This window comes from Nicotiana tomentosiformis, chromosome 3 (genome assembly GCF_000390325.3).
Source record: "Nicotiana tomentosiformis chromosome 3, ASM39032v3, whole genome shotgun sequence".
In the NCBI taxonomy this organism is placed as follows: domain Eukaryota; kingdom Viridiplantae; phylum Streptophyta; class Magnoliopsida; order Solanales; family Solanaceae; genus Nicotiana; species Nicotiana tomentosiformis.
The window spans coordinates 12,638,201-12,655,257 of NC_090814.1; the positions used below are offsets into that span (position 1 = coordinate 12,638,201).

General features: G+C 39.7%; 1 protein-coding gene across 1 annotated transcript in view; it reads right to left on the reverse strand.

Moving 5' to 3' along the window:
* LOC104087462 (uncharacterized protein At5g08430-like) overlaps nucleotides 1-16,498 on the reverse strand; it is a 45,824-nt gene extending 29,326 nt beyond the window's left edge. The window contains exons 1-4 of the mRNA XM_070196717.1: nucleotides 16,341-16,498; nucleotides 16,153-16,227; nucleotides 15,317-15,422; nucleotides 3,485-3,564 (exon numbers count right to left, since the gene is read on the reverse strand). Of these exons, the coding sequence (XP_070052818.1) occupies nucleotides 3,485-3,564; nucleotides 15,317-15,420 (184 nt within the window). The 5' untranslated portion in view covers nucleotides 15,421-15,422; nucleotides 16,153-16,227; nucleotides 16,341-16,498. The remainder of the gene's footprint in view (nucleotides 1-3,484; nucleotides 3,565-15,316; nucleotides 15,423-16,152; nucleotides 16,228-16,340) is intronic.
* Between the last annotated feature and the right edge of the window lie 559 nt (nucleotides 16,499-17,057).

Genomic DNA, 17,057 nt, shown 5'->3' on the forward strand with positions numbered 1-17,057 from the left:
CTACTGACATATTATCATCATCGCCAACATCCTCCACCAAGTGAACATGATTCACGGCATGTACCGAATTCTTCTCCAGCGGTGGATCCATCTCCTCCCGCTAACCCTCCTATCCTTGTTAAAAGGTATACGCTCTACTCGTAATTCTGGTCCAAAACACATGTTTGAGTTACAATTGATAGTCACCAGTACACCATGTCGTTATTTCATCCTTGTCTAGTGTTTCTATATCTTAATCTGCATGCAAAGCTCTCTGATCGAAGCAGAATTAGCTTTTGGGGATACAAGTGGTGTGGAGAGAATGTGTAGAGCATTGCCTTCCCCAACTTATACAGAATTTCGAACCAGAAATACTTGACAGTGCAACAGATTCAGAGGATACAAGAGGGGAAATGATTTGGGATCTTAGATTCAGAAGGAATCTACAAGATTAGGAGATGGGCGAGTTCCTAAGCCTTGTAGAACTCCTTTACAAACAGAATATATCACATGGCATGCAAGATAGGTGGAGATGGGACATCGGTAGAGATGGACAATTCTCAATCAAATCATATTACTGTAAGCTTTTGGTGAGAGATGAAGTGGATTTTCCGCATCTTTTGATTTGGATACCTAGAGTGCCTAGAAAAGTGTGATTCTTTGTGTAGTTGGCAGCTAGGGGAGCAATACTGATAGCCGAGAATCCAAGGAACAATAGGATCATGCATCTCAGTTGGTGCTATATGAGTAGGTGCTCGGGAGAAAATGTTGATCATCTCTTATTACATTGTTCAATTGCTACGCGCCTGTGGTGGGAGGATCTGAGTTGGTTTGATATACGGTGGGTTATGCCGAGTTCAGTGAAGTAGGCATATCATTGCTAGAATTTTAAAAGGAGAAAGAGAAGTCCCAAGGCATGGGATGTAGCCCCACTAATATGAGAGTGTTGGAAAGGGTCAAGAGAGATTTTGTACATGTGAGGAGTAGTCTCTTGCCTCTAGTTTCTTTTCGTTGCAATCATGAAGTCCTTGTTTGTATGGATGAGTGGATGACTTTTATAGAGAACCATATTTTAGTATAGGTTTCTCTAGTTTCTGGTATACTTCTTGTATACAGGGATTTTTCTACATTAATAAAATTATTTACCTAGTCAAAGAAAAAAAAGCTCTCTATCATCCAATTTTGAAGCAAACTATGATTGGGGGGATATCTAATTTACACCCAGTGGTACCTGGAAACTTAGTGTAGGTTTCTCTAGTTTCTGGTATACTTCTTGTATACAGGGATTTTTCTAACATTAATAAAATTATTTACCTTGTCAAAGAAAAAAAAGCTCTCTATCATCCAATTTTGAAGCAAACTATGATTGGGGGGATATCTAATTTACACCCAGTGGTACCTGGAAACTTATTTCTTTGCCCCCAAGCAAATCTACCGTCAGTTATAGGTGGGTGTATATAGTGGAAGTCTATCCAAATGGTTAGATTGATCGTTTAGGGCTCGTTTGGTGGCAATAGGGTATACCCAGATATTTAGCTTTAACTATGGTGAATATTTTTCTCTTGTTACAAAAATTACATTAGTTAAGCTTTTCTTATCCACGACAGTTGTTTGCCATTGGCCCCTTCATCAGTTAGACATCAAAATGCTTTTCATTCATGTTGATCTCGATGATGAAGCATATATGGATTATGGAGCAAACATCGAGCTTTTTAAGGGGAATCTAGTGGGACTTGTATGCCGATTGAGCCGATCTTTATATGGTTTAAATCAACCCCCTTGAGCATGGTTTAGTTAAGTTTAGCACAAATATAAGGAGTTTGGCATGATTCGAAGTTAAACAAATCATTCTGTATTGTATACCTGATACCTCTAATTTGCGTATCTATTTGGTAGTGTATGCTGATGATATAGTTTTCACTGGCTCTAGAAGGTATTGACAGCTTGAAGGAACATCTCTTTCAACATTTCCATACCAAAGAGCTAGGTAAGTTATGATACATCTTAGGTATTGAAGTAGCTCAGTCCAGATCAGCCATTTTCATCTGAAAGTGTGCTCTCGATATACTTGAGGAGGCAAGGATGATAAACTGTAGACCTATCGATACACCTATGGACCCAAATGACAAGTTTCTTCCATGTCAGCGGAGCCTCTCAATGAACCTAGGAGATACGGGAGATCATTTGGGAAATTGAATTCTCTCAATATAAGACGATCTGATATCTCCATTTCAGTGAGTATGTCAAATTCCAGATTCTCCATGTGAAGCTCATTGGAATAAAGTAGCATGTGTTCTTCGGTATATTAAGTCTGCTCTAGGAAAAGTGCTACTTTATGAGGATTAAGGACACAAGAAGATTCTTGAACATACAAATGTTGATTGTTGCCGAGTCTACCTCTGATAGACGCTCTACCTTTGGATATTGTGTTCTAGTTGGAGCAAATTTAGTATCTTAGAAAAGCAAAAAGCACCTTGTGGTTGCAAGATCCGTGTTGAAGCGGGATATCAAGCCATGGTTGTTACGAGTTGTGAACTAATAGGGATTAATCAATTACTGAAAGAATTGAAGTTTAGAGAGACCACTCAGGTAGAACTTATTACTGACAATCAAGTTGCACTCCACATTTCTTCAAACCCAATATTCCATAAACCCAATATTCCATGAGAGGATCAAGCACATAGAGATTGGTTCAATTTGCGAGAGAAGATACTTTTGTCACAAGATTTATGAAATCCAATGATTAGCTTGCTAACTTATTTATCAATCTCTCCTAGGTTCTCGAGTTAGTTATACATGTAAGAAGCTCGGCATATATGACATGTATGCACCAACTTAAAGGAGAGTGTTAAGTATGTACATAGGGTTAGTGGGCCCACATTGGACAAGTGTAAATTACTAACTCTCAAAACATATGTATAAATAGATAGAGGCGTAAGGTGTAAATACCACGCATTCCCATATATTTTTCTCTCTCATGTTCTATATTTCTCACAACAACAACAAACCCACTATAATCCCATAGGTCTATATTTCTCAAAACTTGGATTATTTTATGAAGAATCACTCTAAAGTGTTTTTCCACTTTGTGCCTTTTTATGTTGAAATCAAAACATAATTCAATGTATCTACCCATATACCGAGAAGTTATAATGCTAAAGAATACATGAACTTTGTTTACTCATAGCTTCTTGTTCTCTCTTGAGATGTTCATTCGTCTCGGTGACTTCATCCAAGCATATACAATAAAGTAAGCAATACCTAATATAATGCGGGCCAAGTCAATGGAGTAGGAGATCAGTCCATATTGCTCTTTATTTTAATGAATACATGGTTAATGGCTAGAAAATGAATAGCTCGTTGCCTAAAAAGTACAATTCTTTTTCATTTTTCACTTGACTATTTGAAATGAATAACTTAGCAAAAGAAGAATCTCCAGACACATAACAAAAAAGAGAATATTGCAGTATCAGATTTGCTTGAAGAAAATAGAACAAGAGCTTACCGCATGTCCAGCGTCCATCACTTGTCAAAAATGAGTCATCTTTCCCCACACATAGAGGGTGATACGCTTTCAGGCATCGCCTGCAAAACCATCAATATGTTTATTAAACACTAAAGAGAGAAAATTGGTCATGAACCAAGTTGTGTAGTAAACTGCAGGGGCAAAAAGGTAAATTAATTAAAATGCATGCAAACTTCTTTAAAAGGGAAATATAGTCCCTAACGGAAAGAGTGAGAATGATTAAATTAGCTGAATGCCGCTTTTCTTATGGACTGTTTGTAGAAAACCTTTTTATACATTTGTCAAGTTAGATCACGAGCTTAGTTATTACTACCAATTAAACTCTATCAATACTTTCGAAGTAAAAAAGGTGTCATACTCTTTAATGCATACAAGTTATTTCGTCTCTGCTTTGTGGTTCACAATCCTCAACATGGTTACAGTTGTTCTCTGGGGAGTGGATGGAGAGACAGACAGAAAGAGAGAGGTGTATGGAGTGTTTGGATTCATACATGTCAATTAGACATGGAAAAAATGAGTTGAAAAAACAGATCGCATACAAAGGAAACTAGAATACGTTCAACTTGTTTAACATTTTAAATTTGGTATTTATTTGAGTAAGCAAGAAGAGCAAGAACAACATCACTTATTATTGGCGCTGCAAATTAACTATCAAATTTTAGGCTAATGCGTTGCTTCTACAATTTCTTTGTTTAAACGTCAAATAGGAGACTGTAAAGGGGTACTGACTGAAAAGATGAATGGATTGCTCGTGTAGACAATCTGTATGACGAATCAGATCAAGATCCTCTTTTGATTCCTCGAGAATTGATGCTTTCATTGATCAACGAGACAGGGAGGGTGGAGTTCCTCCCCTAATTTTTCTGTAGGGTCATTCTTGAACCAAAGAAATTCCAAAAAATTTTGATTGGTAAAACCAAATAAAATCCAAATTATTTCTAAGAACCTGAACATGACGACACCACTAAAAAGTGGTACTAAATGGTATAACATCTGTTAAAATATAAATCAGCTTTTTTTAAATTAAAAAAAACATCAACAACAACAAACCCAGTGTAATCCCACAAGTGGGGTCTGGGAAGAGTAATGTGTACGCAGCCTTACCCCTACCTTAGAAAGTAGAGAGTTTGTTTCCGATAGACCCTCAGCTCAAGGAAAGACGAAAAAAAAAGCAGTAACAAAAAAAGAGCCTTGTGCAAACAGCACCATAGGAGTTCAAGACGACTCCACCCAACATTGAGCAAACTCATTTGAAATTTTAGTATGTGGCTTGGTTCTAGGACTCTCCTTAGTCCCTAAATCACTTCCAATACACCTTCTACACTTATTGCCATGTACATGTGATATAGTGCTAGTCCATAGGCTCTTTTACCATGTAATACATTACTTCTAATCATCATCGGCACACTTTGAAGTCTTAAAACCTTATGAAACTTTTAGGGACTTTACAATGGGTTAGAGAGATAAGGTCCAATTTTTGTCTACTTTCATCCCTAGAGATTTTCCTATGAAAGTCTCAACACTTTCCTCCGTTAGAGAAACTTCAGCAGAGGTAAGAAGAGGAACATATATCTTCTACTTCTACCATTCCCCACTACTCTTATATTTTAGATAGTGCTCCCTATTGTCTACTAAAATAGATTCCCACATTAAATCTCTCCAAAAGTTTAGACCTTCTCAGTATGGAATTGTAAGTACTAAGCACAAAGCATAACAAATAACAAACCCTAACTACAATTGATTAGCGAAACTACCAGATGGAACACAAATCACTGATGAATCTAGACAGAGACTTTCCTCTGCTAATAAATAACCCCCTTTTCAACCCTTGACAAATACGGTATCAGAGCCGAAACTCTCTCAGTACGATGGTGGGGCAAACCTCAGCGAGTACGCTAAGTCCCAAGGGGAGGTGAATGTGATGCCCATGACGGATGGGGGTCTGATGAGGGCGGGTCAAGCAGGACTGGCAGGCTTCTAGGTTGGCAAGCTTCTGAAGAAGGGGTGCACATATCATCTTAGGCGAATCTCAAATCGAAATGGGAGTATGTCAGTGGAGGTTCGATGATGGCATAGCCCAAGGGACAAATCCGTGCAAGCCTAGGGCCAAAGCGGACCATACGTGTCATAGGCTTGGGTCGTCACAAATTTTCTCTCCTAATAAATAATCCCCTTTTCAAACCTTCAAGGTTAAACCCCATAGAAATAAATAAGCCCCTTCCTCCAAAAAACTTGGAAACTCCTCTTATTACTAACTCTATAAACCCCATAAACCCTCAACCTACTGCAATGAAACCAAGCCTTTGATAATCCTAAGCAAGTTGAATATACAACTATAAAGGTTGTTTTATCAGCTCACTCCTTAAAACAAATACCACCACTCAAGACAACTTAAATACTAGGAAAAGATTTCAACTCTATAAGCCTAGAAGATGAAATGACAAACAAAAATTGTTTGACCAATTTTACTCCTTTAACTTCTGAAGATAAAATTAGATTATAAAGAAATCCGAAAAATGCTCTAATCGTTAAGGTCCCGGGAAGATAATTGCGGTATAACTACCTTAAATAAAACGGAAAAGGGCCAAAACTGCCCATAACTTATTCGCTGAGGTATAAAAATACCCTTCGTCCACCTATTCTGTAAAAATTGCCCCTAACGTCAACTTTCCGGCTCACATACCCGGAAAAACTAACAACCCTATTTTGATTAAGAAAATTTTTGATTATTTATTATGTGTCAATTTCCTATTGAATTACCCCACATCCACTTATTAGCCCATTCCATGATCCAAAATACCCATGACCCGCTTTTTAAAATGCCCTTACTTCACCTCTTAACTTCTCCTCTTCCGTCCCTGCCCTCCCACTCCACATTTTCTCTAATCATCCTCCTCCACCCAGATATTTCGGCCTTAATTTAATTTTAATTAACATCTTTTATTATATCAATTTTCTGAGTGAAATCTGGTATTCTTTGGAATTAAATTAATGGTTTATTTTAAGATTTTATGGTTTAATAAGTTATCTTTCTACCAAAGCTATATTTGTTGTGCCACCAACATGATTATAGTTTTTTGGAGTTAATTGAAATCATGTGAGCATACTAACTTCACAGTTCGCCGGCGGTGATTTGGTTGGGAAACTGTCGGCGGTGATTTGGTTGGGAAATTGTCGGCGGTGATTAAGTTGGGGAAGATGAAAAGGGAAAGGGGTATGGGTACCAAATAATAAATTAATAAAAAGAAAAATAAAAATTTTGACAAATGAAACCTAAATAATGATTGGATCATGAGTCGGGTATGGAATCGGGTGTTTGAAGGGCTAAAAAGGGTTTAACGGGTTAGAACGACTAAGATGGATCGTGAGTGAGTTATTTACGGATCAGATCTGGGTTAGAGTGGAATTTTTAATTTTGACCAATAAGCAATTGCCACGTCATATATAATAAAATAATTTTTAATTCAACAAAGGTCCGTCAGAAATAAGGGCATGAATGTGCCAGATTTTTAACGGTGAGGGAAGTTTTGCTAAAATAGGTGGACGAACGGTATTTTAAAACCTAAGCGAATAGGTTAGGAGCAGTTTTTGCCCTTTTCCGTAAATAAAAAATTAATTCATTCTTGAAACCAAAAAAAAAAAATTTAATCGATCTTGGAATTATGATTTCTATCTGATTAAATTTAGCAAGTCTGAAATTTATACCAAAGCCTTGCATGGGCCATGGTTCATACTTCATAGATAACAGTTTCCTGACAATACAAAAATGGGAACCAACATTTGTCGCCTCAGATCAACACTTTATATCATATATAGCCATCTGGGCAAGACTGACGGACCTCCCCACAGAATTTGATGACTTAGAAATTCTTTCTAAAATAGGATATATGATTGGATAGTTACTCAGGATCAATTACTGCACAAAGTCTACACGTCGAGAAAAATATGCTTGAATATGCATCCAGGTTCCATTAGAAAATCCTCTACTAACTGATGTTTTATTGTCCGTCATAAACAAAAGATCTCTTATAAGGGCTTCAACAACATTTGTCTTAAATGTATAAGGCTAAGTCACCAACTCTAAATTGTCCATATGTCCAAGAAACAAGCAAAACACCTCCAAATCTAGACACTAATCCAAGCCTGGCACTAAATTTGATAATGTCCAACACTGAAGAACCACAATCAGATTGTGCTTAAAGCCTTAAACTTCAAAAACAATAAAGTAAACCATACTACAAAGGGTAACTCTAGCCTTAGTTTGAAAAGCAAAGAAAATAAATCCAAATCTGACTACTTTTACCCTAATGAAGTAGCGGGAACTAATAACAAAGTACACCATAAACCTACTAGTCAAGAACACAGAAACTTTGAAACTTTGAAACCCACTGAGTCTTAAAAGAACTCCATACAACCTGAGGCAACAGTCACCAACTATACAACTACTACCTTCATCGAAACAACTACTTTCATCGAAGTCCCAGCAACAACTACCTTCATCGAAACAACTACCAAATAAGAGCAACTCAACCCAAAAAAAAAGAGCAACTCGACAAACTCCCTCGTGCTAGCCTCCAACCCCAATATCTATACACCACCCCAACTCAACAATTTTAACTTTATATGTAGCACCCAAGGGTACGGCCTAGTGGTTAATGAAGTGGGTGAGAACCATGGAGACCAAAGGTCCAAATCCTAGCGGAGACAAAAACACTAGGTGATTTCTTCACATATATCCAAGTCTTAGTGGATAGAGTTACCTGGTACCTATTGTTGGTAGGAGGTGACAGGTATACCGTGGAATTAGTCGAGGTTCGCGCAAACTGGTCCGCACACCACGGCTATCAAAAAAAAATCCCTGTTGGAGCTAGGAATGAGAGGCAATCCCTCAATCCAGATTCAAATCCCAAGACCTCAGAACTTAACAGAAGGCCTATTGAATGGTATAGCCAACCTGAACCTGAACAACTTGGACCAAGCTGCTTGGTCGAACCCCCTCTTCATGACATTCCCAACACCAACACCTTCCCAAGATCTCTCTGCTCTTGAACAACTTCCACCTCTGGAGTCTGGCTCCACTATCCAAACTGTAGTAGAGGATTCACTTCTGGGCATTCTTTTGTATGAACAGAAACAACACTCCTACAACCCAATGGAAACCAACGTGCAACAGAACAACATGAACAACTTTGCAATGCCAATCCAAACCACTCAGGTCAATTTATCTTTGCAGCAACCAAATGCCGCAGCTCCTCAAAACAGTCAAGCAGGTCCCAGCCGGCAACAACCACGATCAGATCAACAAATAAGCGGACAAGAACCTCATCAACCTAACCCAAGGCAGGAGAAAACAAACAACAACTCGAGCTTCCTAAATTCTGGGATGAGCGCCTTATCAATAGTACCATTAATAAACCCATTTCTCACGTTGAAATTATGAGCGGGATCAAAGGTATGTGTACTAATAAAACTAACATGTTTAATTCTATCCTTCCATGGTACTCCTTAGCACCTTTTTGCTTATGGCATAATTGGCTTAATAGAAACAACAATGTATTTGATAATAATAGGGATAACATTAAATTCAAACAACTTCTTACCGAAGCTATTGAGTTCCATACCCTTGCAGAAAGCTGTTCAACTTTAAAAATTATCCATTTCAATGAATATTAAGTGGAACCTTCCAAAAGAAATTTCTTTATGCTTAACACGGACGGGCGGTGCAACCTAATTCTGAAACTGGAGGACTTGGTGGGTTTATACAAAATCATAAAGGACTTTGGATGAAAGGCTTCCTTATGAAAACAAGGAAAACAAATCTCACAGGAGCTGAAATCCTGGCTCTACTATGAGGACTAAAAATGGCTCTTCAATACAACTTCACTCCTTTGGAGATTAATTTAGATTCAAAAGAGGTTGCAAGAATGCTTAAGATTGACTGCTAAATACTCATATATCTTAACTGATTGTAGGTTCCTCGTGACTAGACTTGGTGAACCAAGCATATATATAGGGAGGGAAGCCAGGCAGCGGATAGCCTTGCTAAAACAAGGTTCAAGCAGAATGGAGAAGAAGTTTTTTTTTCCCCTTTTTGACACCCCTCCCATTCAGTAATAGAATATTTTGATTCAGATTTAAAAGGGACTATTTCACTAGAAAAGTCCCTAGTTGTAATATGATATATATATATATATATATATATATATATATATATATATATATATATGCGGAAAAGAATTTTTTTCCTCCTTTAATATGCGTAAAAGGTATGCTCCAATAGCCACAGTGAAGTGAGCCTTAAGGCTGTTGAGAAGGAGACACTTCTCCTTCGTGCTTCCTAGGATTGCATCACCACCCACCAAGAGCCAAGCTTCCCGCAACTAAAACCTAGTAAAGTTCTCCGGCTTACGACTCCACACGCGCCCTCACGCGCGGCCCAGCTCCGGCGAGATCTCAGCCACGCGCCGGCGCGTGTGGCTTTCTCAGGCCAGATCTCGCTTTTTCTTCTTCAGACAGCCTCTTCGCGAGGCTTTTCCGAGCCTACCCATCCTAGTTTCAACAAAATCCGAAGACTTTTTCTTTTTACGGCGACGCGTGTGGCTTTTTCCGGCCAGATCTCACTGTTTCTTCTTCAGACAGTCTCATTGCGAGGCTGTTCCGAGCCTACCCATCCAAGAATCTCCAAAATCCGACGTCTAAAACTATTTTCCGGCGACGGGTAAGGCTTTTTCCGACCATATCTCACTTCTTCTTCTTCAGTCAGCCTCTTCGCGAGGCTTTTGGGACAGCCGAATTTAGATATGATGGATTCTACTGAGAGAAGCTCTTACTTCTCTCTAGAATCTAAAAAACTGGAAAACATGTCTTTCATCAAAGCTGCCTCTTGGCCTGCCCTAGAACTTGGGGGAAGATGCCATCGAAAGCTCGACGTAGGGCAGGAGCCGCACTTCTCGTTGTCTGAGAGCACACTCTCAGGCGCAAGGGTTTCTTGGAATCTTGTCTGATTGGGTCTTTTTCCAAATGGGTTGGTTCTCCAGAGGCTGTTAGGAACTGGGCAGCAGAGGTATGGAACGTCAAGGACGGGTTGAAAATATCGCAACTGGGGGACACGCAATATCTCTTTCAATTTGTGGACGAGTCTCAAACTTCAGAAATTCTTGTCAGAGGAAATAGGTGGTTCGATGGGAACTTCTTACAGCTAGACAGATGGGTGGAGCACGATGGGTGTCTCGACCCTCGTTTCTCCGGCGAAACGTTGGTGGTCAACATGGTGGGTCTCCCGGTGCATCTTTGGTGTCTTGACCTATTCAAGAAGATTGGGGAAATCTGTGGGAGTTTTATTGATGTCACTTCCAGCCTACACGGTCTCTCGCGAGTGAGGATTGTGATGAAGAAAGGGGCAGAATCCTTGTCTCTACTGTGGTGGAGGATGGCTACTTGAATTATAGGGTTTGGTTGAGCCCTGAATTTCGCCCTATCTTTATGCCTGTGGATGTGGTAGTGGCGGGAGAAAAGGGAAGGTCAAATAGAAGGGATGGGAGGGGAAATCAGTCTCTAAAGGGAGGGGAGGGCTCACCAGATCAGTGGACTAAGCCGGAATCAGACATTAGATCGAAAAGAGACGGGGGGTTTGAATTTGGGAGAAGAAAACAATTTTATCAGGAGGAAAAGAAGTGAATGCCCCTAGGTTAGTGATGCGAGCTAGAAAGGCAGAATGGGTCGGTCCTCTTTTAATTATCATAGGGCCGGGCAAGTTTTCAGCAAGTATAGGCCTGGGCCTCCACACATGGGTTCTAGGGGGAGACTTTAACACTATTAGATTCCCGGAGGAGAGATTAGGGTGTAGTCTTATTTCGAGGGCTATGGAGGATTTTTTTGGCTTCATCAATGATCACTTTCTCGTTGATCGTCCTCTGTCAGGGGAAAGGTTTACTTGGGCCAGGGCGGAGGATTCCAACTCAAGGTCTAAACTTGATAGATTTCTGATATCGCCCTCTTGGGATGAGCTGGTGCCGAATGTGCTGCAGATTCCTTTACCTAGCGGATCATTTGCCTATCTTGCTAGATGGATGCAGAGGGAGTGGGTGCGTGCTCCTTTCCGATTCGAGAACATGTGGTTGAAAGTGCCAGGATTCGGTGACAAAGTGAAAGAATGGTGGACAAGCTACGGGGTATCAGGGTCACCTTCATTCCGTCTTTCGAAGAAACTTAAATTGCTCAAGCGAGATATTATTAGGTGGAATAAGGAGGTTTTTAGGAGGGTAGATATTAAAATGAGGGAGCTTATGCATGAATTGGGGGAATTAGAGAGAGGGGAAGGGGCGAGGGAGCTAGATGAATCTGAGAAAGCGAGATTGGGGGAGGTTAAGAGGGAAATAGTCGAATCAGCAATAGCTCATGAGACTAGTTGGCGGCAAAAATCGAGGGCGCTCTGGTTAAAGGAGGGAGATTCGAATATCAAGTTTTTCCACAGGGTTGCAGTCGCTAATCGAAGGAGTAACTTCATAGAGTCCTTAGTTGTGGATGGGGTGAGGATTGAGGGAGAGAAGGAGGTAAAAGGGGCGATAGTGGGGTTTTATAAGAACTTATACAAAGAGGAAGTTAGTTGGAGGCCTACTTTGGGGGAATAAAGTTCAACCACATAGGGGAGGGAGACAGTGAGTAAAGGGCTTTCGAGGAGGAGGAGGTGCACGAGGCTGTGGCGACTTGTGCTGGTGATAAGGCCCCTGGGCCTAATGGTTTCTCCTTGGCCTTCTTCCAGCTCTGTTGGGACACCATTAAGGGAGAGATGATGGAAGCCATTGAATACTTCCACGTGAATGGTGTTTTCGAGAGAAGTATCAATGCTTCTTTTATTACTATTGTGCCTAAGAAATAAGGTGCATCTTTTATCAAAGACTACAGGCCTATTAGTCTCGTGGGGAGCATTTACAAGATTATTTCTAAAGTGCTCTCCAACAGACTCAAGAAGGTTCTTGACGTATCTGTTTCGTCCTCCCAGAATGCGTTTGTGGAGGTAGGCAGATCCTGGACGCTGCTTTGGTGGCAAATGAACTTGTAGACTCCAGAAGAAAAAATAGAGAACCTGACTTACTGTGCAAGTTGGACCTTGAGAAGGCTTTCGACCATGTCAATTGGGAGTTTCTGGATTTCATTATGATGCGGATGGGGTTTGGGATAAGATGGAGGGGATGGATCAAGTTCTGCATTTCCTCAAATTCTCTGACCTGGTTAATGGTAGCCCGTGTGGTTTCTTTGGCAGCTCCAGGGGTCTCAGGCAAGGTGACCCCCTATCCCCTATGTTATTCATTCTAGTGATGGATACTCTGAGTAAAATGATGGATCGTGCGGCGGGCGGAGGCTTTTTGAGAAGATTCTCAGCTCCGATCGGGGTGCTCAGTGCCCGAAGAGTCTCTCATTTGCTTTTTGCGGATGACACCCTAGTTTTCTGTGATGTCGATATGGATCAGTTGACCTACCTGAAGTAGGTCCTGCAGTGGTTTCAGATAGTATCAGGACTCAAAAGGAACCTCGGCAAGTGTGAGATTTTCCCGGTGGGTGAGGTTGCCAACATTGATGCTTTGTCTCATGTTCTCAGATGAAGGTGGGCTCTCTTCCCACTACTTACCTGGGTCTCCCATTGGGCGTTTCGCATAAGGATACTACGGTTTGGAATCCAGTGATTGAAAGGGTTGAAAAAAGATTAGCGGGCTGGTAGAAACGGTACTTGTCAAAAGGCTAGCGCTTATTAAAGCACTTTATCGAGTATGCCTACCTATTACTTGTCCCTGTTGCAAGCTCCTGTAAGCATCACAGATAAACTGGAGCGGCTTCAAAGGAATTTTTTTTGGGATGCGACGGATGGAACTAGAAAGTTTCATCTAGTGAATTGGCAGACAATCACTTCCCCAAAGAAGTGGGATGGACTTGTAGTAAAAGATCTTAGGGTATTCAACAAAGCTTTGTTGGGGAAATGGCTGTGGAGATTCAGGGTAGAAGAGCATGCTCTATGGAAGGCGGTCATAGTAGAAAAGTACGATTCCACGGGAGGGGGTTGGAGGACCAAAGCAATCACAGCACCTTTTGGGTGTGGCATGTGGAGGAGCATCATGAAGAATTGGAAGCCTTCAATGGCAACATCACTTACAGGGTAGGAGATGGAAGGAGAATCAGCTTTTGGAATCACAGGTGGTGTGGAGAGGATACTCTGAGGGTCTCTTTCCCTCACGTCTTCAGAGTTTCAAACCAGAAGGAATTGATGGTCCAACAGATTCGCAAGGAGCATGAAGGGGGTAGTATGGGACCTCTCATTTAGAAGGAACATGCAAGATTGGGAGATTGTGGAGCTCCAAGATTTGTCGGCACTGCTATATATGCAAGACAGGTCCCAGCCATCTTGTGATTCTTGGAGATGGGGTTGCGTGGCGATCGTTTGTTCACCGTAAAGTCCTTTTACCAGAGTATGTTGGTGAGAGAGGAGGTTACTTTTCCATACTCCTCGATCTGGATTCCTAAGGCGCCCACGAAAGTGTGTTTTTTTGCATGGTTAGCGGCGAGGGGAGTGATCTTGACTGTTGAAAATCTGCGAAAAAAAAAAGAATTACACTTGTTAGTTGGTGCTACATGTGTAAAAGCTCAGGGGAAGAAGTTGATCATCTTTTGTTGCATTGCCCTGTATCCTCGGGTTTGTGGAGGGCAATCCTGAATCTTTTTGGTATTCAATGGGTGATGCCAAGCACTGTAAAGGAAATATTATATAGTTGGGCCGGTTTCCGTAGAAGAAGCAAGCAAAAGGCGTGGAAGTTCGCTCCGTTAGCTCTCATGTGGATAGTTTGGGGGGAGAGAAATAGGAGAGCTTTTGAGGGGATTGAGTCTCTTTTTTCACATCTTAAAAATAGTATTTTATCTTTGATCGCTTTTTGGTGCACTCATATAGCCCCTACTTGTGTAGAAGATTGGGCGTCTTTTGTAGAGAATCATGTTTTGATATAAATTCTCTACTTTTTGGTATAATTCTTGTACACGGGAGTTTTTTCTCCCTTTTGATTAATACAATTTACCTTATCAAAAAAAAAAAAAAAAATATATATATATATATATATATCCAAAAAACATATTTGTGGTTGCACCTTTGTATTGCAGTCAAGCTAGCATTCTTGGTTAAACCCACTTACCTTCCCGTGGGAGCTTGTTGACTCTATTCCTACTTTTACTTGTTTAGTAGGTCGTGTTTGTTATGAATCTACACACACTACATGAACTCTCTCCTGTCAAAGTTATTTATTTAGGTTGGTTATGGACAACGTGTAGTTAAGGTTGTGAATTTGTTAAGCTCTATTTGTGATGAATACATCATTTGATATTGATTAAGCAACTTTGAGTATTTATATGAGTTGATGAATGACGAGATTGTTGCTAACAGTTGGTTCACTAAGTGGGCAAGCACACTCGGTGTCTGTTATGGTCCATAGCTTAGATTGTGACAATTTTTTGCATGAAAAAATATTTTAACATCTTATGTGATTAAATTTAGAAATTAGAAGATAGCAAAAGCTGTTTCGCTTAAAAAGCCTAAACTCATTAAATGGTTAAACAAAAAAAGAAATGTACTTAATGGTCTAAGGTCTAAACCATTCAAATTCAGACCTCCCTAAAGTGTAAAGTGAACACAAACAGAGTGTAAATCCTTCATCTTTTTAAAAGAGACAGTATAGGATTCACTAACAATATTAAGTAATGAGACACAATAACATTCCCGGTAAATTAAACAACTGACTACAAATTACAAGATTGTTGGAATAAAAGATTTACCCATAATCACATATTAGCAGTTGGCCACCATCTTTGCAAACAAAACACCAGTCTTCCGCTATTTCTTCCTTCCTCAAGCTCTTATTTTTCTTCCTCTTCGTCATCACTGTTCCAAAAACTACTTTAGCTCATAGAATTAAGAAACCAGAATGCAGATATGGAGATCTTATTTTCTCTATTGCAAGAGAATTAGCAATATTACATGCAGAACAATATACAGCAACAACCTAGTATAATCCAACTAGTGGGGTCTGGGGAGGTTAGTGTGTACGCAGACCTTACCCCTACCCTGGGGTAGAGAGGTTGTTTTCGAGAGACCCTCGGCTCCCACCCTCCAAGAATTCCCCACCTTGCTTAGAGCAACTCGCTCTTGTCAACATGCATAACAGTAAATAGATCAAAAATAAAACAAAAAGAGAAGGAACTTGAGACTGATGATTAACATGGATAATCACAATCACAATACAATAAATGAAATGTTATCCAATACTTGTGCTTGTGGGAGGTAGAATAGTCGATGTGCATGCAAGGTGGTCCGGACACCATAGTAGTAAATAAAAAATAAAAATAAAAATAAAAATAAAAAAGAAAAAAGAAATTTAGGCAAGAACTATGCTAAGAAATAATCAGAAAATAAACAAAAAAAATGCAGATATGAAACTATTTAGGCACCCATCAAAGGAAAATCGATAAAGGTGGTGGCTTTGATCGAAATTTGAAAATCAGAACTACAATGCAGTATGGCTAGCTAAATCAGGTTTACTTTAACAGCTAAACAAAACAAAACCCGGAACGAAAATTTACATTTTTTTCAATTGAAATGCAGGAAACTTTACCGCTTGTGAATTTGTGATAATTGGGTTTTTGAGAAAGAGAGCAGAGCAGCTTTGGCAATGTGGTTTTGATGAGTACTGTAGGTAAAGAGAGGAATAATGATGATTTGTACAAATGTAGAAAAAATCGTGAAATGAAATACTTCTAAGGATTCTTCTAGATTATTACAAGCAATGAGTTAATTTGGTACCTCTTAACGCAAAAATATAAGTGAATGAGTGGGTAGGATTTGTTATTTTCCATGGCAAAGCGCCGTGGCATAATAGCAGTAGCAGCCGCACTATGCGACAGTTGCAGTAGCACACTAGCACTCCTATTGGTAGAGAGATTTTCACAAGTTTTTTCCCCCTCACACCCTATTTCTTATTTATTCTCTTTTTCAAGGAAGAAAATTTGGATCTCGTTATAAAATAAATACAGTAAAGTAAACACAAGTATAAAGAAAAACTGATATATTATTCAAAATTCAAATTTATGTACATAATGAACTGGAAAATACTCTATTTATAAAAGAAAGAAAGTTGATGCGTAAGTTGTTAATGCAAGTTCTTGTGTAAGCTGCTAATGCAAGCTGTTGTGTAAGTTACTTGTAAGCTGCTACTCCAAACTGTTGTATAAGCTGCTTGTAAGCTGCTATTGCAAGTTGCTGTGTAAGCTGCCTGTAAGTGTGTAAGTTGCTACTGCAAGCTACTCTTTAAGCTGCTATTGTATCAGATATAGATAATCTTCTATCGGTGGTAATATTTATCCATAACGGAGTACCGAAAGAATAACCTTCTTCAGGAGACTTATTTTCAATAAAGTACTAAATAGATAAACATATTTACGGCGGAGTCTCATATGAATAAGCTTCTTCAGGAAGCTTCTTTCTAACGGAGTACTAAATGAACATCTATAATATACATCC